A 24377-nucleotide genomic window follows, 5' to 3' on the forward strand; every position below is an offset into this window, starting at 1 on the left:
AAAGGAGCAGAGATATATATTTCTTACTTGAGGTTGAGAGAGGAGGTGGTGGCTATGCTAGGCCTATGCCTACAGCAAACAAAACTCCATCATTAAAATGCAGATGAGGTGGGCGGAAATTTTTCTGATCGTCTACCTCATTTTCTTCCTGATAATCTGTCAATCATCTTTCAACAAATCTCAGATAAAGGCTCTCCTGATCACTCAGTTGATTAAGCCTGTGAATAACTAAGCAATAAAAGGTAAGCAGATCCTAGGTTCATTCCCTGGTCAATATTGAGCTGCCTGATCTCAGCTAGGGCTACTGTATAGGCATTATTAGTGAACTTATTACCCACGGATTAAGGAGGGAAAAATTGACCAGATTGTGGTTGCTAATTGCTATTTTACACTTGTTGCTCCAATTGAACAAGTGAACTTAGGTGGGGATTAGATCAAACTTAGCTGCAGTGCTCTTTATGGTTGAACAGAATGTTGTCTAGAAGCAAACATGAACAAAGATCATTTGGTAGAGGTACTGGAGAATGACCAGCAAGAATAAAATGCATAAGAGCATCAGCACGTTAGGAGATTGGGTGGAAGAAAATGGGGAAAAAATTTCTAGTGACATGCAAAATATGAGGTTTTGCATAAAGAAAACATTTTTAGGAAGTGGTAAGAATGGTTTCTAAAGCTCACAGAATAATTTGGATGAGTTTATATATTTTATGTTCATAATTCTACCGGTTCTTAAAATTATTAAATTAAATATTCATATGGAACTTCCACAGATGTTCTCCAACTGGAGCTCAGCAGAACCTTCAAGAGGAATGATATAAATTTCTATACACAGCCACTGACTGGGTGTTCTGATCTCGAGATATGACGAGTGATCATGAGGACCTTACAAACATTCAGGCCCATTTTGTCTTGTGGATCTTGGCAATAGCATCTGAAATGTTGGAATGCGAGAATCTTACTTGTTACTGGAAATCTGAAGAGGGCAAGCACAAGGACGGCAATCATTTGGCGATCCTCTTACTATCCCATAGTACGCAGGAGCACACACTTCACAATGGCCACCAGCTGTGTTGTCACGACAATTCTGGTGGGAAGAGATTCTGGTTAGTAAAAATGTACATCTTCATTATGAACTGCATTAGTTGATATTTGTATATCTAAGCATTTCAAGTCAGGAACTGTTCACATATTATTTCAATCAAAAAAGTAATACCATGGAAAGCATATTATCCTGACATTTTGAACACAATATGTCCAAGCAGTTCACTGGAAAATGCAATGAAGCCATTTGAAAGTCTCTTTGACTGATATTTTGAGCTGAAAAAAATCCTGAATTTCTCAGAGCAGCCAAAATCAAGACTGTATTCTTATTAGTTCAGTGCACAACATTCTGCCTGTCCACAATCATTTCATGCGCCCAATGATTTATTGCTTTGTAGTAAAGGACTGTCAGCAGCCAAGTACTCAAAATCTGGCTTCATAACTTCAGAAGTTACACAAACAGCGAAAAGTATATTTTTGAAAAATAGCTGTTTTGAAACCATAGTTATGTGATCTCTCCTTTGAGCAATAAACTGCAGAAAAGGCTGAGCTCGAAGAACAGTCATTCTTCTTTCTGGGGAAAAAACATTTTCTATTGTTGAAAAATTGCTTTTTGTATAAAGGTTGTTGGTTAGAAAAGATGCATTAGACATGATTTCTTTGTTGGCAGTACACCAGTAACTTCTTTCCACAGGAAAAGTATTCACAATGGCCCAGATTTTGCTGCAGCGTGCCCTGTAAGACTTGTTTGTGCACACGTAAGTTTTAAAACTTTTTTGCCAATAAAGTTGATGGAGTTACAAGCTCATAGTGGCATATTGAGGACAACAGTGCACTTTGGTAAACAATGGGACAAACAGTGTGTCTCCTTTATGATGATTAAAGGATTGAAAAATAAACAAGCTGGTGAATTAGAGTGGGTGAATTCAATGTTACATTAGAAAAATAAATGAAAAGAGGGAAAGAAAGATTGGAAAGAGAAAGAAAATAGGCAAAAAGACAAATTTAGAAAAAATTAAGATTAAAAATTTTCCATGATAAAAATCCCCTAAAACATTTAGGAGGGGCATATTAGTGGGGTGGTGAAAAAGGCATATGGGATACTTGCCTTTTTCAATCGAGGCATAGATTACAAAAGTAGGGAGGTCATGTTGGAGTTGTATAGAACCCTGCTGAGACCACAGTTGGAGTACTGTGCACAGTTCTGGTTGCCACATTATAGGAAGGATGTGATTGCACTGGAGGAGGTGCAGAGGAGATTCACCAGGATGTTGCCTGGGATGAAACATTTATGTTATGAAGACAGGTTGGATAGACTTGGGTTGTTTTCACTGGAGCAGAGAAGACTGAGGGGCAACCTGATCGAGGTGTACAAGATTATGAGGGGCATGGAAAAGGTGGATAGGGAGCAGCTGTTCCCCTTAGCTGAAGGGTCAGTCACGAGGAGACATAAGTTCAAGGTGAGGGGCAGGAGGTTTAGGGGGGATGTGAGGAAAAACTTTTTTACCCAGAGGGTGGTGACAGTCTGGAATGTGCTGCCTGGGAGGGTGGTGGAGGCGGGTTGCCTCACATCCTTTAAAAAGTACCTGGATGAGCACTTGGCACGTCATAACATTCAAGGCTATGGGCCAAATGGGATTAGGTAGGTAGGTCAGGTGTTTCTCACGTGTCGGGGAAGACTGGATGAGCCAAAGGGCCTCTTCTGCACTGTGATTCTATGATTCTGTGATCTGAAGAAGTGAGATTCCATGCTAATAATTCTTCACTTTCTCAGCCAGAGAGATTGATTGGCAGCCATTAATAAGTAAAGAATCATCAGTTACCAACCTACAAGCTCAAAAATTTTATCTAAATCTTTTCAGCTTGCTATATTTCTCTCCAGCTTGAAAGCTCTCTTCAAAACTTACAACTTTACTCATGTTTTTGGTCACATCAATAATTTTTCCTCTATTCTGCCTCATTGTCCACAAATTCCTTTGGTAAAATAACCTTAGACATTTAATTTCATGAGTGGTGTTATATGAATATACGTTTTGTATTTTTATTCTCTACTTAGGTTTTGTCCAACCACATGTTGCTGCCCATGAAAAATGTATGGGGCATCATAAGTTATTCTGAAGTAACTTGGACTCTTATGTTTTTCTTGCCCTTCCCTCATCTCTTCTATTGGACCTCTACACTGTTCATTAAATGACTTAAAATTTAAAGAAAAGGAGTGGCAAAGGTTTTGTGAATTGAATGAAGCAACTCTAGATGTCATGAGAAGGTAGTTTCTGTGTGAACTGCTGCAGCCTTTGCGTTAATAGTACTCCTACGATGGTGTAGCTAGGGAACTGTGGGATTTTATATCAATGACAATGAAAGAATGGCAACTTTTGGTGGGGCTTGGAGGTAGGGGGAACCATATAATCGGGTCGGAAGGACCAAGTTGGAAAGTCCATTACTTTTGTAACTCCCCCCCTGATAAAGTCAAGGGACGGGAAGGCCGAGTCGGCCTTCCTGTCCACAGGACTGTTAAAGCCCTTAAGTGGCCCTTAATTGACCACTTAAGGGCCTCAACCCATGGTATTCTGCCAGCAATATAGTGTGGTGGTGGGGAGGTGCACGCCATGTGGGGAGGCTTTCTGGCATTCCCTGAGAGGGTATGCCTATGGGCTGGGGGGATACCCTCTTGATTGGGCACCCTGTGCCCCATAGGGTGCCCCCTCAAGTCGCATGTGCCGCCCAAGCTGGGTGAACACCCCTTGCCCTCCACAATGACCCCACTCCTCCCCAAGCCCTGCCTGGCTGGCCCTGGTGAGTCCACTCATCTTCTTTTCAGGCCTCCATCACTGATTGCTATTCCTAGCTTCCTGCAGTATCAGCAGTGCCAGCGCTCCCAGTGGAGCTGCTCCCAGATTGGCTGGTAGCTTTTGGAGGCAAAACCTTCAGCTTTAAAGGCCTGGGAAACCCAATGGCAGGCAGTAGACCGCCTGATCATCATTTAATACTATTGGGGTTCCTGGAAATGGTGACAGCTGGATTGCCACGGACCTTCTGGCTCATCAATGGGGCCACTGCTATGGCCAGTAAATTCAGACCATAAATGTCCAAGTCAGGATTGCATGTGATTTGGAGGAGAACTTAGGGAGATGATGTTCCTATGATATTGTTGCTCTTGTTCTTCTCAGTGGTTGAACTTGCAGGACTAGGAGCTGCTCTAAAAGAAAATTTTGTGAATGGCTGCAGTGCATCTTGTAGACAGTATGTGCTGCAGCCATAGTGCACCAATGGTGATTGGGTGGATATTGAATCAGGTACCAGAGCAGCTGAACAGCAGCCTTCACTGGCCTGAGTGATATTGAGATTATTAAATGTTCTTGTGTCTGAGCATATGAGAGGTGAGTATACCATCACATTCCTGATCTGTGCCTTTAGATGGTGAAGAGACCAGGAGACAAGCTCATACATAGTGTCCAATCTCTGTTCTGTTGTCATAGCTTGGCTGCTGATATGGCTGGTCCTTTTAAGCTTCTGGTCAGTAGTGAGCCTCAAGATGTTTATAGCAAGGGGCTTAACAATGATTATGCCTTTGAAGCTTAGGGGAGAAAGAAGGGCTTTTTCTTGCTGGAGATTGGCATGACTGGCACTTCTGTGACATGAAAGTTACATGCAGAGTACTATTTGAGCTAAATTCAGTAAGATTTTAAAAATGACTTAAGGATAAAGCTAAGGTTCCTTCACTTTTGAGCTCTAATCTGGTGTTGGATCAAAATCTGGTGTTGGGCTTCCAATAATGTAAGCCTTTTCCCTGTTTATAACAGTGATAATGTATGTAAAACAAAACTCCTGTCCAGAAATTAACTTCTTCAGCTATTTTGAGCAAATAATAAGAGACTATCTAGTACCTGACATATGGAGGTCTTACGGTCACAGGTTTCACTATGGCCATTGCACTGACAAGGTACACAGTTCCACACCATCGGTCTGGGCCCCCTGATTGTTGATCTCAATGATGTTCTGTAATAACCTAGGGCACAATCCTGAAGTATAAAGAAAACAGAAGTCATTGTTAGCTTTTATCACTTTCATGTTTTTGATGGACACTGTGCTTACCATGACAAGAGATATCAAGTGCTAGAAAATTGAACAATTTTGTACCTTGATACTTAGGCCCAGATTTTTGCCACAATGGAGAGGCTCTCCATCATGGTGAAAATCCTATAAATGGCTGAAATGTTTACATTCCGCCTCCGAACCTAGCATTTCCCACCTTCACGGGTAAGGGACATTAATCGGACCGGGATTCACACACATACAATTGACGGAGGCAGCTGGATATTTAAATCACTAGGGCCAGAATTTTCTTGTTGGTGTGCAGTGGCAAGTCCCGCATGCCGACGCGTAAAATGACACATGGTGACATCGGGCGAGTGTCCTGATGTCACTGCGTGCCATCGCAATATTTAGGTGGGCGGGCACGCAATGTTCTCCGATGCGCACCTGACATTAATCACCCAGTTAAAGCCCTTGAGGCAGCAATTTTTTGCTATTTTTTGGGGCCCATGAGATCTTCAGGATGTCACACGGGTGCAAAGGGCAGGCGGGTAGGACACATTTGTATAAACCTCATCCATCGGTGGGATAAGAGGGATTAGTGGGGTCGCGAGTGGTCTTTGTCAGATATTTAATTGTGAAAGTTACTCATACTTGCCTGTGTGAGCAGGAATACTTCAAAATTCTTCACAGCTGCTTAGACAGGTGTAACAGGCTTCAGGTCAGGACTCTACAGTAAAGATCATTTCTGGGGCCTGAAGGTTTCAGGAAACCTTCCCTTAGCCTGGGAATGGGAGTTGTGCTATCAACTGGAGGCACCTCCTCTGAGGAGGAAGGGAGGGCCAGAAGGGGGAGGAGGCCAGGAGTGCACATTCAGCTTCCAGGGGAGCCACCTTTGGGAGGAGAGGCGCAGGCACAAGGGGTGCAGGGCCAAGAGGAAGTCCAAGGCGGAAGGGGCAGCAGAAGGCATCACTCTCTTGCTGCCAGGGTATACAGGCGGCGAAGCAGCTACCTCAATATGTCTGAGGTTCAGTGCCGAAGGAAGCTCTGTCTGTCAAGGGAGACAGTCACCTCCATCTGTCAGATCATAGGCTCTGAGATCTGCACCAACTTGGTCGGTGGGTACCCAATGCCAGCGCCATTAAAGGTCACAGCTGTACTCAACTTCTATACCTCTGGCTCTTTCGAGGGGTCGGTGGGTGATCTTTGCGGAGTCTCCCAGTCAGCTGTCCACACTTGTGTCAAGCAGGTGACAGACACTCTATTCAGGCATGCATTGACCTTCATCCACTACGCTGGGACAATGTCAGCCAGACAGAGCAAGCCAGAGGCTTCGTGGCCACTGCTGGCTTCCCCCACATCCAGGGTGCAATACACTGTACACATGTGGCCATCAAGGCACCAGCAGATGAGCCCGGTGCCTTCATCAACAGGAAGGGCTTCCACTCCATGAACGTGCAGATGGCTTATGACCATAGGATGCAGAGGTACCAAGGCAACTCCCACAATGCTTACATCCTCAGACATTCCCGGGTACCAAGACTCTTCAGTGCTCCAGCATGGCTGGATGAATGGCTGCTGGGTGACAAGGGCTATCCCCTCAAAAGGTGGCTCATGACGCCTCTCTGCCATCCAGGAACAGCGGCTGAGCAGCAGTACAATAGAAGCCATGCCTCCACAAGGGCTGTTTTGGAGAGAACCATTGGTCTTCTCAAGATGCACTTCCAATGCCTGGACTGTTCAGGGGCGCACTCCAGTACCCCCCAGATCATGTGTCGCTGATAGTGGTTACATGCTGTGCTCTCCACAATCTTGTGCTGGAAAGGGGCAACACTGTGGATGAAGAAGATGTTAACACAGTTGCTCTGGCTGCACACGATGAGTCCAGCAGTGAGTCCGAGGATGAGCACGCATAGGAGAATGTTGAGAGGGTTGACGCTGATCCAGGCTTACTCCAGAGAGGCAGGGACACCCGAGAGGCTTTAATCCAATGAACCTTCAGCCAGCACACCACAGATGGACCTCAAACCCAAGCCAGGGCTGCAGGTTCCATGCTCCATACCTGAGTGCAAAATCTGCCTGAATAAGAACATTAACTAAGGACCTTGTCAATAAAGCTCAATGTCACACAACTCACTTTTAACATCATGGGTAATCGTCCACCTGCAGAAGAAAGGAGTCACCCTGGGCCATGCTTATGTATCAAAATTTAATGATTTAACAAAATGAAGTTCAGATAAAAAAAAACATTACAAAGGTGTTGCACATCACACAAGTGGTCATGAACTAATAGCGGGGCAACATAAATGCACCAGTGATAAGCCCGTGATGTGCCTAAGGTGCCTTAAATTTATGCTTATGGGTGCTACGTCTAGGTGCTCCCCCCTCGCAGGCATTGGCATCTGAGATAGCCTGCTCACTGTGCTATCCTGTAGGTCTTGATGACCTTGGCAGCCGCCCTCTGGCCCATGGAGTCTTTGATGATACCGCCTGGGAGGGAGAGACCAGTTCCATAGCTGACTTTTCCCAATCGCCGCAGCCTCATCAGATGCCACGGTCACTGGCAGAGGGTCGGAGTAGCTGCTGCCCTCGTCTGGAGCGCCATGAGAGGAGCCCACAGAGACGACAGGCAGCTGCTGTGCAGACGTGAGGTCGCTCCGGACCTCCCTGCCCACCCTAGATGGATGGACACCGAGCTGGGATATTTGGTCCCCAAACCATCTCCCACACTGGCACTGACCAGCGGTGGCCAATGTCGCTGTGAGGGCTTGCAGGTCCGAGCACAACCCCAGAAGGCTCTGATTCTCCAAGACAGTCACCACTCTCTCCATGGAGGAAGCATGGCGCTCGGCCATGAGGCTCATTGCATCGGTGATGCTCCACGTGGACTCCTCCAGCATGGGCACATGCCACGCATTGCCCCATGTATCTCTGCCAGATCCTCCCGCATGCCCTGCTGCACTTCCAGCATTTGCTGCCTCACGGACTACTCTAGAGGCACATCATCAGCCACCAACTGAGCATGTGCCTGGTCTCCTACAGTCCTCCGGCTGCCGGCGCCATGGGCACTCTTTGTCTCCACCCGCACTTCAAGCAAGTGTGAGGTGCCCCGGGACACTAGCCCATGATCCAATTCCCACCGAGGTGCTAGTATCTGTGCTGGTGCCTGCCTGGCAGAGATGTTGTGACGCTGGTGAGTCAAAATGTTCAGGGCCCTCAGGGCTGAGAGGTGGCCTCTCTGCCCCCTCCTCCTGGCCCTGCTCCAGTGATGCTGAAAGGAAGAACAAGGACATTTGATTAGTTAAAGTGGAGACAATGACAATGTGCATGTCTGTCCCCCAAATCAGTATGTGCTCATCCTTCCATAATCAAACTTCAAACATTGAACATTTAGCAGTGCCATGGCTGCTGGGACACACATGGTGACCTCAGTGCTCAGCAAACTTACCTCCCCATGGCACCACAGCCTCACCACCACCAGTGAACCTGGCGTATGGTGCCTCTCCAGATCCATGGCCTGGTGCTCGAATGGAGTCACAATGGCCAACTGGGCCTGGCCTCCACCAGTCCGCATCTGCTCAGCGGCATTGTGTGCAGTCTTCTCCTGAAAAAGAGAGAAGAGCATTGATTAGTCCAGCCTGTAACTGGATTCCTATCGCATCCCTGCCACCCCTACCTGAGTGGGACATTGTAGGGCTCCAGTGCTTCGTCACCCTGCAGCTGCCGTACACTCACACCAAGAAAGGGGTTGACCGCCCCCCACCGCCCCCACCCCAACCACCCGCCCCAGCCCACATGCTGCCTCCATCACATTTGGCAGCACACGGGCTAACCTTGCAAAGCAAGGAGGCACAAGCACCTGGAATGCAAAGGCCAGCAGATGGATGGGTGTCCCGCCACCTGGAAGCTACCCTTCCAGCATGTTAGCACCCTGACCTTGAGATGCTTCACAGTTCCAGGGCTATGCCTAGGTGCAGATCCTTGAGTTTGCCCCCAAAACTCTACTCTGGGTATCAGTGTCACACATGCTATGGTTCCAGAATCCATCTCAGCACAACCCTCTCAGGTTGAACTAGGCATGGGCAATATCTGCTGGCCCACCCAATGATAGAAATATGCCATGAAGGATTCAATGCTGAAACTGCACTTAGAGTTGTTTGGGTGGCAGGGGGGTGTGCCTTAGGGGGGGAAAGGCTGACGTCTGCATTAAGTGACCTCTGCCAAACATGGTACTCACCCTTCCCGAGCGCAGGAAGTCGTTGAATCTCTTGTGCACTGGACCCACATGCGTCGCACCACAACATGGGAGCTCACACTCTCGGCCACCTCCTCCCAGGCACGTTTGGTCAGGTGGGGGGTCCTCCGCCTCCCGTCCTTTGGAAGGAGGACCTCCCAACATGCTGCCACCTCCTCCAGGAGGGCAGCTAGGCACTCATCCAAAAACCGAGGGACACGCTGCTCCACTGCCCTATCCTCCAACCTGGTCTGCTCCACTGCCTTACCCTCCAGACTGGCCTGCTCTCCAGAAACCCTCTGGGGAGCCCTTCTACTTGCGATTGTGAGCAGCCTTTCCAAGGCTGCCAGTGCTTCATTTAAACAGGTCACCGGGGCGCCATTGGACCCAGCGGTTATTGCACGCCCGCCACTGCCTGCCCACTCCCACTATTCTTGGGAGTCACGCATTACGCTGGGCGGGCCTTAATTGGCCCAACCAGCATAAAATGGTGGCGCGGACCCAATCGCAGCAGCTCCCGCTTGGCCCGCCCAGCATAGGGAAAATTCTCCCCCAGCTGTTTCCACTGAAGTGGGATTTTGGATGGCTAGGAGTGTAAAACGCAAAATGTGCAGATTAGAACAGGTAAGAAGAGACCTGAACTTGGTGGATTCATTTGCATAGCCACGGTAACTCTTTGGAGAGATAAGGCACCCCTTTGCATAAGGTCCTGGGAGACCTTTGAGAGAAATAAGGCACCCTTAAGGAGAGGTAAAGAAACCTTTGGATTGCTAAAAGTGAACATGATTATGCACTATTTATGCACAAACTCATTTGAACTGTCAAACTGTCAAAGAAGTGTTAAAGAGCTGTCAAAGCTGATGAAGAAGTGTCAAAATTGTTAAACCTGTCCAGGAAGTGCGAAAGCGGTCAAGGAACTGTCTAAGGATGCTAGGTGATTTGGCATGGAGAGAGTAAGAGCAAAGGGTGGTGAGTGGGGGGAGCATGGGTTGGCATAGGGGTGTGGGGGCAATGGGGTGGGTAGAGGGGCATGGGTTTGCATTGGACATATGGGGGCAATAGGGGTTAGGTAGAGAGGCATGGGTTGGCATTGGGGATATGAGGTGTGGGTGGGCAGGTGGTATGGATTGGCATAGGCTGCATGGATGGGGAATAGGGAGTATGTGGGGGTGAGGGGTAAGGACTAAAGGGGTTTTTTTTGTTTTATTATTATTTATTTATTTATTCACAGCGCCAGGGCACATTGTGGGCCCAACCTGCCTGCGCATATTTTCCAGGGTCACCCTGACTCCTGTCTGTGACTCATGACCCAGACTGTGCAGGTATGCGGGGGCCTCGAAGGGCAGTGGCACCTGGGAGTGGTGAAGAATATAAGAATCATGAGAGCTCTCTGGGAACCAAGCACACAACTGGAAGAAATGTCTCCTGTGATCACAGACCAATTGCACATTAATAGAGTGGATTTGCAGGGAGCTCTGATCATCACATGTGTGCAATTGATAACCCCCTGTACCAAAGCCCACGGATCTTTCAGCCTGGCTCCCTGGAACTATTCTGAAGTGCACAAATTCTCCGATCATCTTAAAGAGGCCACTTTTCACCTCTGACACAGCAATGTGCAGCTGCAAGTGGGATGCCACACATGCCCACTTGGAGTCCTGGAAGAAGCCGCTGGCATAGAAGTTTAATGCTACATTAACTTTCAAAGCCACTGCCATTGGGTTGCCTCCCGATGCAATGAGACACAGGTGATCAATCTTAGTTCCAGATAGCCATCTAAGTCAATAAATATTTAGTACCACACAATTGTTTTTTCTGAAATGTACTTTGAAGAATGTGATTAAGTGATGTAATTATTGAACAACTGAAGTAACTTTTCTTGATTTTACAAAGCTTGCTTTGTAACAGATATGAGTTAAAATCATCTTCTAAACTAATGGCATCAATTCTTCTTGAAATTATTATTTGTTAGAACAAATGTTCAGCATGCTGAGTGAATAACAATGAACACAGTGCTATATTTTTTATGCATCTCATCATCTAACTTTGCAGGTGATTGGCTCAGTGTGTATTTATAAGAGCCATTCTTATTTGGTAAACTGTCTTAAGGATGAGTCATTGCCCAGCTGATTCTATCTAGCTGCACATGCTTTATTTTTAAAACTAAAAAGAATATAATACTGCTTCTAAATCTTACAGAATTTTTGGATTTCACATTTCTTACAAAGAAGTAAAAAAGACAGGATTTTTCATTTTCATTTTCAGATGAAACCTCTTAGCCTCTGAGTAATGCAGGTTGTGAGACAAGTTCATATGCCTGTAGCAGAGCTTCTGAGTTTTGATGTGTAAAAAGTATTTTTTCAAACTATTTTTAGAAAATTGCAGAGACAGCTCATTGTGACCATGATTTTAATTCATTGCTTAAAAGTTTCAGCCTAATTTCTTCATAAAAGGCATCATTACCATGACGTCAATAGAGTAACAACTTCTTTGAATCTACTTCTGACATAAAAAAACTTTATTTTTATTTTTTATACACTTATTTTTATTTATTTTTTATTTTTAGTCATTTATTCATTGTTTTATCCTTTTTTAATCCCTTGTCTATCCTTTTTTCCCCAACCATTGCCCCCTCCCTCCACCCCCAAGGGCCATATGTTACTTGTTCCATGTTGTTCTTTCACAGAGTGCTTACCCTTGTTCTGCTATTAACACATTCTGCTTTCATACCTTTATGCCACCATCAGTATCTTCTTTAGCCCTTACCACTACCATTAACACTCCCTTTGTCATTTTGTCCATGGCATCTTTGTCAATCTCTTCCTAGTCCCCACGTATTGCTGGCCTTCTATCCAGCTTCACCTGCTCCACCTTCCCTTAAACAGTATAAATTTAATCACATTTCTACTTTTATTTAGCTCTGATTGAGGGTCATATGTACTCAAAACATTAAAAACTCTGTTTGTCTCTCCACAGATGCTGTCAGACCAGTTGAGTTTTTCCAGCATTTTCTGTTTTTAATTCAGATTTCCAGCGTTCGCAGTATTTTGCTTTTATAAAAACTAGAGTATTATCACATCATTATCTGTTCATATATATTATTTGTTTCATTTATCTCTACAAACGTGTACTTTTATTTTTACTTCACCCTTTGTTTCATTGTAACATGGGCTCCAAGAACCATTCATATTACCTGGCATGACAGTCCGGAATAACTTTCTGGGCAAAAGCATTGCTCAATCTGTTGGGCATGTTCTGCCAGGAAGTAGCTATCACTGGCTTCAGCCACTTCCAGAGATATTTCTGAGATTCTGGAATGACAATGAAAGAGAAAAAGAATTTGGTAAAATTCTTGAAATAACAATTGTGCCTGTAAATTGAAACTTCCTCTATTTTGTTTTTACAGTCATTAATATGTGTATGTTTAGCCAGATTGCACATTTATGGCAAGTACATGAGCTGTTGGAATTGCAACTCATCATTCTCCATCAAATCAGCCATGCTGAACTTTAGTAGTAATGTTTTACAAACACTGCTTTCCCTGAATGCATACTGGGTGAAATTCAGCACCTACATATCATAGTCAATGGGAGAAAAAAATGTCACTTTGTTTTGTTCATGGAATACCATTAATATAATAATAATTCATTAAGTTCTTCTAGCACAGATAAATGTCACTCACGATCGTACATTTGGTATAATGATTCATTAAAATGGCAGGATCTTCTAATGGACGAACATTTTTGACAAATGAAATGGTCCCTTAATCTGATAAATTCTACTAAAAACTTTGCAACACATGGATAATTACTCACGGCCTTAACAAATAAACACCACCAATAAATGAAGCAAAATGTCTTAAGGATTGCATCACGTAAAGGAATCTAATCAAGTAACACATGTTGCTTTAGCATTGATACCAGCATAATACAGTCAAATTTCAAGTAGCAAAAGCCCCTGCTGCAACTATACAGACAGCAATAAAAAGGAACAGAAATAGGTATTTTAGCCCCTCGAGTCCATTCCACCATTCAGTGAGACCATGGCTGGTCTGCAACTTAGCTACATATAATTTTTTTTTGTTTTTTTTTCCACTTTGTTTTAAAATCCTATTTTTCAAGGTATGTTTTTGGCTGAGCTTGTTTGTACCCCCTCATATCCCAAACAACTCAAATTTTCCTAATTTGCATCTTTTCAAATTACTTCAACCTTCAGCGGACATGTATTGACTGGCCAAATCAGATAATTGTTTAGATTCGGGAGATTTTTCAAGCCAGGAGCAGGAATTCTAGAAAATCAATTGCAAAATGAAGACTTTTGGTCCAGGATTTGGATTTCCAAAACTAGCATTCTAATTTCATACATTGGTTTCTACTTATACCTGGTTTGTCTCATGAAAGTCCCATAAGATGCCTTGATGAGGATGGAATCAATGTCATATAGTACATCCATGAAGTCTTTGCGAGACACAGGTCTGCCATCTGGTGAATTGTCATATTTCCATTCATGCTAAAGAAAAAGTATTCTGAAGATTATTTACAGAAAATCGTTTTGTTTGACCTCACTCCTTCCCTCGGCCCCCAATCGTTATGAACTATTTGAGCGAATGAGCAATTTTTAATGTAAAAAGTCTAACTGGCATTTCCACATTAAAATGTAAATAATGGTGAGTTCATTAACCCTGCACCCTTAGTGATGAATGGTGCTTGAAAGGAAATTGTGTCAGAGATAGATTATAGTGTAACATTGTAACTCTATTCTTCATAGGAACATAGCATCAATAAATTTACCCTATAATTTTTGATTAACTTATATTATTACACAGGTATGAAGGGTAATTTCACAGCCCAGTGAAATAATCCACTAAGAAATTTAAAATGAGACCAATTTACTGTAATAAATTAGCCATTCATGCTTAGATTGAATTGTGAATTTCCAATTCAATAAGAATCATCAAGAGCCAACTGATTTTGCACCTGAACCATGGACTGGAACTCCATTACTGCACTGTCAAAAATTCCATCCTTGAGATGAGATGTTAATCCTGAAAATGTAAGATTACTGCTTGTGGCATGAGTTGTGTTTGATGGAAGCATTGTCAGTGAATCAGATATGTAGGTCAACAATTGTCTTTAAAGACGGGAAAATCAGGAATGCAAGAATTAGACACGCTAATCATTGTGCCTGATTCGCCAATTTGCATTCCCAACATCGAGACTTGAATAGAGTCTTGCAATTTCAGTGCCCGTAAGCCAAGATTCTATCTGATTCTTCCAGTGGTTCAGGGTGTACATTAATATTCCCAAGCCACTATTTGAGGTAGAATGTGGAGTTCTGATCAACGTCCAGTTCTCAACCAACAATAAGACAAATCAAATTAACTGGTCATTTATTTCATGAGTATATAACATTTGATTGCTGTGTTTTCCTACATAACTGCTATCACTGCACTTCAAATAATTATGTAAAGTGCTTTGAGATGATTCAACGTAATAAGGCATTGTATAAATGCAAATATTAGTTTTTTATATTGAAGACATATTTAGTATTGAAACAGTTGGAATTTCTAATGGCTTATTTAAGCAGTAAGTTTTTTTCTTATGTTCTTAAAGCTAATTGTGGCACATATGCTGTATGTAAATGGACTGGATGTAGATTTTCATCTTCATCATCTGGGTGTAACAGTGCAGAGCAGACCAGCAACCTCGTTTGGAGCCTGAGTGCCTGGGACAAAGAGAACCATAGCACCAGATTACCACATTGCCAAAAGGAGATAATATTTACTCCTCACTATATGTCTGTCAAGATCTAGATGATTCTGGGTAGCAATAGATTCTGAAAGCAAAATACTGTGGTTCTGGAAATCTGAAATAAGAACAAAAAAAGAAACTGGGAAAATGCAGAGGGCAAGAATCGTCCCAGATTTGAACAAAGTGCAGTAGCGGCCGGGAAAAAAGTTCTTTTATGCGTCGGTCGCAATGACGGGTTTTCGTGCTGTATTGTCCCAATCACAACATGTCTCACCTCAACAATTATGCATTCATGGGAAACATTATGAATTGCTGGCAGGCGGGTTCAGATTTGTCCGCCGCACCATGATCTCAGCGCCTCCTCATTCTGGACGCCATATTTAAAGTGCACCAGAGCGCATGCCTACTTCAAGGGGGGAATTTTCTCCCCGTCGGGTGGGCCGGTCGGGTGCGGCCGTGGGCGGGCATGGAGCCGATTTTATGTGGGCGGGCCAATTAAGAACCAAGGACAGCGGGAGCGGGTGTGAGGCGACGGGACTGCAATGACTAGCGGGTCCAATGGCGATCCGGCAGCCTGTTTAAAGACTGCTCCTGCAGCCTTGAAAAGACTGTGAGCCATGGCCAGCAGAAGGGCTCCCCAGAGCGCTGCTGGTGAGCAGGCCAGGCAGGAGGGCAGGTCGGCAGGGCACTGTGCCCCTTGCTTTTCAGACGAGTGCCTTGCTGCCCTCCTCGAGGAGGCAGCAGCACGGCTTGAGATCCTCGTCCTTAGGGACAGGAGGAGGAGACCACCCCACATGATCAAACGTGTCTGGGAGGAGGTGGCAGAGATAGTGAGTCCACACGATGTGGTGCAAGGTACTTGGGTTCAATGCCTCAAGTGCTTCAATGACCTCTTGCGCTTGGGGAGGGTGAGTACCATGTTGGCATGGGTCGCATAACACAGCAGGTAGGCTTTCCCCATTCCACTACCCCCGCCCCCCCTCATCTCTGAGTGCAGTTACAGCATTGAATCCTTCACAACATGCGTCCATTGCTGGGTGGGCCAGCAGATATTGCCCATGCCTAGTTCACCCTGAGAGGGTAGTGCTGAGATGGGTCCTGCACTCATGTGGTAGACTGACACTCACTGCAGTGTTTTGGGGGCAACCTCAAGGATCTGCACCTAGGCGCAGTGCTGGAACTTCAAAACCTGTCAAAGTCAGGCTGCTGACATGCTGGGAGGGGAACTTCCAGGTGGCAGGGCACCCATCCATCTGCTGCCCTTAGCATTTCATGTGCCTGTGCATCCTTGCTTTGCAAGGTGAAACCATGTGGGTGCAAAATGTGATAGAAGCAGCATGTGGGCAAGGTGGGTCAGCCCTGGCTTCTCGGTGTGAGTGTATGGCAGCTGCGGGGTGATGATTCACTGGAGCCCTGTAACATTTCACTCAGGTGGGGGTGGCAGGGATGCGATGGGATTCCAGATACAGGATGGACAAATCAATTCTCATTTCTACTTTTCAGGAGAAGACTGCACACGGCACCACCGAGCGGATGCGGACTGGCGGAGGCCAGGCCCAGTTGGCAATTATAACCAGATACGAGTAGGAGACGATGGAGCTGGAGAGGCGTCATGCACCCAGGTCCACCGATGGTGGTGAGGCTGGGGTGCCTGGGGGTGATAAGATTGCTGAGCACTGAGGTCACAATGTCTGCCCTAGCAACCATGCCACTGTTGAATGTTCTGTGATTTAAGCTCCCAAAATGGGTTTCCCCTTGACTATGGAAGGATAAGCGCATACTGATCCGGTGGCCAGGCATGCACATTGACATTGTCTCGACTTTAACTAATCAAATGTCCTTTTCTTCCTTTCAGCATCACCAGAGCAGGGCCGAGAGGAGGAGGCAGAGGGGCCACCACTAACACCTGAGGACCCAGAAGAATTACAATCACCAGCGTCACAGCATCTCTGCCAGGCAGGAACCAGCGCAGATATTAGCACCTCGGTGGGAATTAGATCATCAGCTAGTGTCCTGGGGCATGGCGATGAGGGCACTTCACGCTCACTTGAGGTGCAGGGGGAGACAGAAAGTGCCCATGGCGCCGACAGTCAGAGGACTGCAGGGGACCAGGCACATGCTCAGTCGGTGGATGATAGTGTGCCTCTGGAGTCATCCCTGAGGCAGTAGATGCTGGAAGTCCAGCAGGGTAGGCGGGAGGATCTGGCAGAAATGAGGAAATGCATGCCATGGTCCTTGTGCTGGAGGAGTCCATGCGGACCATCAGCAATGCATTGACCCTCATGGCCGAGCGCAATGCTTCCTCCATGGAGAAAGTGGTGACCCTTGTGGAGAGGCTCCTCCAGGAGAACAATCATGGCTTCCTTGGGATGCGCTCGGACCTGCAAGCCCTCACAGTGGCATTGGACTCAGCTGGTCAGTGTCAGTGTGGGGATTGGGCATCAAGTATCCCAGCTAGAAGCGCATCCATCAATGATGAGCAGGGAGGTCCGAAGCGACCTCACATTGGCGCATGAGCTGCCTGTCATCTCTGCAGGCTCCTCTCAGGGCACTTCAGATGACGGTAGCAGCTCCTCCGTCCCTCTGTCAGTGACCGTGGGATCCGATGAGGCTGCGGCTACTGGGGAGATGCCAGCTGTGGAACTAGCCGCTCCCTCCCAGGCGGAGCCAGCACAAGCTCCATGGGCCAGACGACGCCTGTCAAGGTCATTGAGGCCAACAGCACAGCACTGTCAGTGCCGGCGAGGGGGCAGCTCCTAGACATAGCACCTGAAAACATAAATTTAATGCACCTTAGGCACACCACGGGCTTCTCACTGGTGGTTTTATGTTGCCCTGGTATTGGTTGATTATAATTTGGTGTGATGCTGAACATATTTGAATTAAATTTCTTATCTGTTTTATTTTGTGAATTAATTAAATGCTTCATATGTGATCATGCCTCAGGGTGATTCCTTACTTCTGCAGGTGGACGGGAAACCATGATGTTATGAGTGACTTGTTTGTCATTGAGCTTTATTGACAAGGCACATAGTTAATGTTCCTAATCAGGCAGATATTGCTCTCAGGTATTGAGTATGGAGACTGCAGCCCTGGCATGTGCTGGAGGTCCCTTTGTGGTGGGCTAGCTGAAGGATCGTTGGATTAAAGCCTCCCAGGTGTCCCTGCCTCCCTGGAGGATGCCCGGGGTCAGCGTCACCCCCTCAGCATTCTCCCATGCATGCCCATGCTCGGACTCACTACTAGACTCATCATGTGCAGCCGGAGCATCTGCATCTTCTTCCTCCACTGCGTCCCCCCTTTCTAGCACCAGATTCTGGGGAGCGCAGCATGCAACCACTATCAGCACACACGATCTGGGGGTATTGGAATGCGCTCCCTGAACGGTCCAGGCATTGGAAGCACGTCTTAAGAAGACTGATGGTTCTCTCTACCACAACCCTTGTGGAGGCGTGGCTCTTATTGTACCGCTGCTCAGCCTCTGTTCTTTGATGGCAGAGGGACGTATTGAGCCACCTTTTCAGGGGATAGCCCTTGTCACTGAATAGCCATCCATCCATCCGGTCTGGAGCACTGAAGAGCCTCGGCACCTGGGAGTCTCTCAGGATGTAAGCATCATGGGAGCTGCCTGCTACCTTGCACAGACTTGCATAATCTGCATCCTATGGTCACATACTATCTGCATGTTAATGGATTGGAAGCCCTTCCTGTTGACAAAGGCACGCGGCGCAGCTGCTGATGCTTTGATGGCCGCATGTGTGTAGTCGATTGCACCTTGGACGCGGGGGACCCCAGCAATCGCTGTGAAACCTCTGGCTCGCTCTGTCTGGCTGGCCTCGTCCCAGCGGTAGTGAATGAAAGTCAATGCATGCCTGAACAGAGCGTCTGTCACCTGCTTGTTACAACTGTGGACGGTTGACTGGGAGACTCCACAAAGATCACCCACTGACCCCTGGAAAGAGCCGGAGGCATACAAGCTGAGGGCAGCCATGACCTTCAACGCCACTGGCATGGGGTGTCCACCCACACAGTTGAAGCTGATCTCTGGGCCAATCATCTGACAGATGGAGGTCACTGTCTCCCTTGAGAGATGGAGCCTCCTTCAGCACTGCAACCTAAGACATACTGAGGTAGCTGCTTCGCCGCCTGTATACCCTGGCAGCAGGATAGTGGCGTCTTCTGCTGCTCCTTCCACCTTGCACTTCCTGTTGGCCCTGCATCCCCCACATCACCATCAGGCTTGTGCCTGCGCCTGTCCTCCTAAAGGTGGCTCCCCTGGAGGCTGAATGTGCACTCCTTGCCTCTTCTCCCTTCTCGCCCTCCCTTCCTCCTCAGAGGAGGTGCCTCCAGTGGAGAGCATAACTCCCATTCCCAGGCTAAGGGAAGGTTTCCTGAAGCCAGCAAAGCCCCAAAAATGATGTTTAGTCCAGAGTCCTGATCTGATGCCTGTTACTCCTGTCCAAGCAGCTCTGAAGAGTTTTGAAGTATTCTTGCTCACACAAGCAAGTAGCAGTAAGTTTGAACATTAAATGTCTACCAGAGACCACTCAACCCTCTTATCCCGCTTGTAGATGAGGGTTATAAAAATGTGACCTACCTCTGCTCGTTGTGCCCATACGATGATCTGAAGGTCGCACATGCCCCGAAAAATCACCATCAATTCGTGGCTCAAGGACCTTAACTGGCCCATTAATTAATGGCGGGCACGCATTGGAGGTCATCACGTGCCCACCCACTGAAATATCGGAATGGCACGCAGAGGCTTCAGGACGCACGCTGATAAGAAAATTCTGCCCCATATCTACAGACCAGGACTGCTCCAGGCAGATGGCCCCGAAAGCAAAGAAAATGGAAACTCAAAATTTCAGTGATGCCTCTCTGGGATGCCTGCTGAACACAGTGGATGGCCACTCGATGTTCGCTACTCCCGCTCTGGCCACAGAAGGTCCACCAAAGTCACCAATTCAACCTGGGTGGCAGTGGCAGCAGCGCTTTGCACCACTGGGGCATAGAGGAGGTCAGCCATCCAGAGCAGGAAGAGGATGAATGCTCTCAGCCGTTTTACCAGGGTAAATCAATCACCTCATCACTTTCAACTCACACACTCACAAGCCTATCACACATCTACAGGGATCCCACACCTCAAGGGACACATCACTAACTCTCACAGACACCCTCACATCTCCATCAGGCTCATACTCTCTGAAGCTCACATCCCCATCCTGTCCCTGGCTCCGCTCACCACACAAACATTCCATGCACCCTTATCATCTGCTGTGGCATGCATCATGCTCACATACTCTCCATCCGTTTTTATGCAGGGAGAGGCCAGGGGTGGAGTGGCCCACCTAAGATCGCTCATTCAATTTGAGGAGCATGCCACCATGTTGATTGGCGAGGGCGTGGACGCTGTCTGTGGTGACAGTGAGATCGGCAGAAAACACCCAGGTGAGGATCCTGCACCACATCATCCCTCTCTCAACTGAGGGTGCTCTGTCTCCTGCTTTTGACTCTGCTGCCATGCACTAATTATTTCTACTTTGGTTCACAGGGAGATCCGCCAAGCAACCTGTGCCCTCAGCTCCACCCAGGTCCTCACCTCCAGCCAAGAGGGCATCTACTCCACTGAAACACTGGAAATAAGCAGCCTGGAAGACCCATCACAGTGTTTACCCACACCCTGCACCAGCGCAGGAAAACACACCTCGGTGGGACCTAGATCTAGAGCAGGCTCGGATTCACAGTCTGGCGGTCACCGCGTGGACACGTGTCCACAGCAGGAGGAGGTAGGTGCGGTTGAGCTTTCTGGCACTAGGAGGACTGCTGGGGAAGAGGGATCTGTGAGGTCCGAATCAGATGTCAAGCCTCTGGATTCGGCCTTCCAACTCATCCTGGAGAGTCAGCTGAAGGTGGGGGAATATCATGCAGTGCTGTTGGGAGTGCTCAACAGAGTGGCACACAAGCCAGAGGAGTGCATTCGCTTGCTCTCTGATGAAGTAGTGCCCACATGTGCATGCAAGGTGTTCTCCATGGGGAGAATGGGGTACGCCATAGAGACCCAGGTCCAGCAGAACACAGGGATATGCACAGACCTGCAGTCCATTGCGATAGCCAAAGATGAGTTCCTGCAGTGGCAACGCGAGAGGTAAACAGGGCACGTCGACGTCCCTCCACATGCTCCTACCCCTCAAGGAGTCAGGCTGGGGCCCTCGGGCTCATGAAGGGAGGAGGAAAGGAGCGACAGATGGACGCTCTTGGGTCATCCACTCAGGGATCTCAGAGGCTGTCCACTCCCTCCAAGTCCCCTTTGCTTGTGGCCCCCTCAACCCGTCCTCTGCCACCCCAGAGGGAGCAGTTGGCCCACAGGAGGACAGCCAAAGTAAGCAGGGGCTCTCAAGGCCTCCGCTGTCCAGAGGATGCTCGCTGAAGTCAACAGAGCAACAGGGCCAACCATTGCACAGGCTGTCTCCAACCCTGCTGCAAACATCAGGGCAGCAACGAGAAGAAGCGGTAGGTCCAGAAAATTTAAGAGCAGGCTGCAGGGGTGAATATATTTTGTCATTTTATAATGTGAAAATATATTCACTTTCAATGAATAATGTGTGCCTCAACTCCAAAGACCCAGGTTTGATCCTGACCTCAGGTACCTGTCTGTGTGGAGTTTGCATGTTCTCCCCGTGTCTGCGTGGGTTTCTGTCAGGTGCTCCGGTTTCCTCTCACTGTCCAAAGACGCGCTAGTTAGATGGATTGGCTACAGTAAATTGTCCCTCTATGTGTGTGTGTGTGTGTGTGTGTGAGTGTGAGTGTGTGCCCAGTGATGGACTGGTGTCCCATCCTGGGCGTATCCCACCTAGCGCCCATTGCCTGTTGGGATAGGCTCCGACTCCCCACAATCCTGAATTGGATGAAGCGGTTCTGGAAAAGTGAGTGAGTGAATAATGTGTAATGTTGTCTTTCAGCTTCATTGACAGGCTTGCAAGTCCTCCAACTGCAGCCCCCCCCACCACTGACAGTTCAGCTGCACGCAACCAGATCACGAGTGATTCTGGAAGGAGGAGTGTGTATGGGACAGGGCCTTTCAGAGCCTCATGCAAGCACTCTCCCATGCATGCAGACCCTTCATCCATCACACTCATCTCACTGTCCTGAGCATTTCAATGCTGCCTGCTGGGGTTCTCTTTCAGTTGTCCATCTAAGCTAACATATGTCTCCACCCACCCACTGACTGCACTCCCATGCAGCATCTGTGCCCGTCCAATGCGAGGCTCCTCTCATTTTTCATTTCAACAATGATGATCGTAGTCAAGTTTTTGATCAGCTCCCATGTCCTTTCCCCTCCCCCAGTAACCCATGTCCTTCCCCCATCACTGTTGACCCCACCCGGCATCACCTTCCACCTCCTCAGCGTCATCTACCAGCCCGAACCCTTGTCTTTCCAGGATGTCCAGGTGAACGTGCATGTTCCCTCCCTTCCTGCGAATCCCACCCCCATCCACACTGACCTCCCTGACCACCTCCTTCCCACCCCCAGGGTCCGTGTCTGCCTCTGAGTCCCCACCAACTACTCTCGCTGTCCCTTCTACTGCACCATCACCCTCCCACCCTTCAGTCTCCCTCTGCCCCTCTCACATACACCATTCCCTACTATAACGCCCATCCTCAGTTCACTCCCCAGGAGGCAATCATCGAATGTGCACATTCACTTGGACATCTCCACCCCTTATTCCCTCCTCCACCCTTACTCCTCCTCTCTCCAGACACTTTCTTCCCCCTGGACTCTTTGCCCTCTCTGAACTCGCTCTCACCCCCAGATACTTTCCCCACTCTAAACTCCTTCCCTTACACATTCCTCCCACCTTCCAACTACCTCCCCACTTGCTGCATTCTCCCTCATTGCACCCTCCTCTCCAGTACTCCCTCCTCCCCCACTACCAACCTCACCCCGGCACCTTCTGGCATGGGGCGATGATTCTGATCGGGCCTTACTTTGCATCACATTAGTGGCATTAGTGGGATGTAAAATGGGTTCTCGCCAGGCTCCAGCGGGATTGGCGTTCCACCATGGCAGGCACCATCGGATGATTCCGCTGTCTTCTCATCATATTGTCGTCGTCCCCCGGACCGCCTGCCATGCGCCCAATGCCAACAGATCCAGAAAATTCTGGTCAGGAGGTCAGGCAGCATCAGTGGAGAGAATCAGAGTTAATGACTAGAATTTTTCTAATCCCCCCTGCAACGGGTTCCCCCACAGCGAGGCTGGAGAGCCATTGAAATCTCCTTTCACCAGCAGGGCCGGAAGATCCCAACAGTGTGAGGGGCTCGAAAATTCCAGTCAATGTTTCAGGTCAATGACCTTTCATCAAAAGTGAAGAAAGATAGAAATGTGTGAGCTTTTAAGGTGCAACAGCTCCATTCTTTGGCTCCAAACTTACTGCTTACATAAGCCATTAGAAATTTCAACTGTTTCAATTCTAAACATGTCTTCTGTGTAAAAAAAACTAATATTTGCATTTATAAAGTGCCTTGTTACAATGAATCACCTCAAAGCACCATACACAATTATTTGTAGCACAGTGATAGCAGTTATATAGGAAAACACTGTAAACAAATGTTATACAGTCATGAAATAAATGACCAGTTAATTTTAATTCTCCACTTGCTCCCACATGGGCCTTTCTGTCCTTGGCCTGCTTCAGCATTCCAGTAAAGCTTGAGGAACAGCACCTTATCTTTTGGCTCAGCACTCTACAGCTTTCTGGACTCGACATCGAGCTTAACGCCTTTAGATCATAACCTCAGCTTCCATCTTGATCTATGTGTCTTTTTTACTTTGTTTTTGTTTTGCATGGTCGGTCTTCGTCTTGCTTCTTTCTTTAGTTCTTCAGTTGCATTCAAGTGGTTTTTACATAGCCATTCATGTCTCATTTGGACACAATCTTTGTTTCTTTACTATATCTGTTACCACTCTCTTTGACTGTACATCATGAAACCTTTTGTTATTTAATCTCCCCTGCCCTCCACCATGTCACAGACCTTCTTGCTTGTTTTTCCTGCCCCCTTCCCTCTTCTCCTGGCTGAAAAACTCTCACATTTCTATCTTTTGCAGTTCTGTTGAAAGGTCATTGACCTGAAGCACTGGCTGGAATTTTTCAGCCCCTCACGCCAATGGGATCTCCCGGTCTTGCCAATGTGAATGGAGATTTCAAAGGCACGTTGGCCTCACCGCGGAAGAACCCAGCGCGGGGGTGTCAGCAAGTCATTGAAATTTCCGTTCACATCGGTGGGACTGGAAGATCCTGCTGGCATGAGGGGCTGGA

General features: G+C 47.3%; 1 protein-coding gene across 2 annotated transcripts in view; it reads right to left on the minus strand.

The window, feature by feature from the left end:
* Positions 1–24377, minus strand: part of lama2 (laminin, alpha 2) — a 588604-nt gene that overhangs the window by 162330 nt on the left and 401897 nt on the right. For both annotated transcript variants that reach the window (XM_041187590.1, XM_041187589.1), the window contains exons 27-30: positions 13692–13819; positions 12504–12621; positions 4929–5063; positions 960–1084 (exon numbers count right to left, since the gene is read on the minus strand). In XM_041187590.1, the coding sequence (XP_041043524.1) occupies positions 960–1084; positions 4929–5063; positions 12504–12621; positions 13692–13819 (506 nt within the window). The remainder of the gene's footprint in view (positions 1–959; positions 1085–4928; positions 5064–12503; positions 12622–13691; positions 13820–24377) is intronic.

The sequence above is a fragment of the Carcharodon carcharias genome, chromosome 5 (genome assembly GCF_017639515.1).
Source record: "Carcharodon carcharias isolate sCarCar2 chromosome 5, sCarCar2.pri, whole genome shotgun sequence".
Taxonomy (NCBI): domain Eukaryota; kingdom Metazoa; phylum Chordata; class Chondrichthyes; order Lamniformes; family Lamnidae; genus Carcharodon; species Carcharodon carcharias.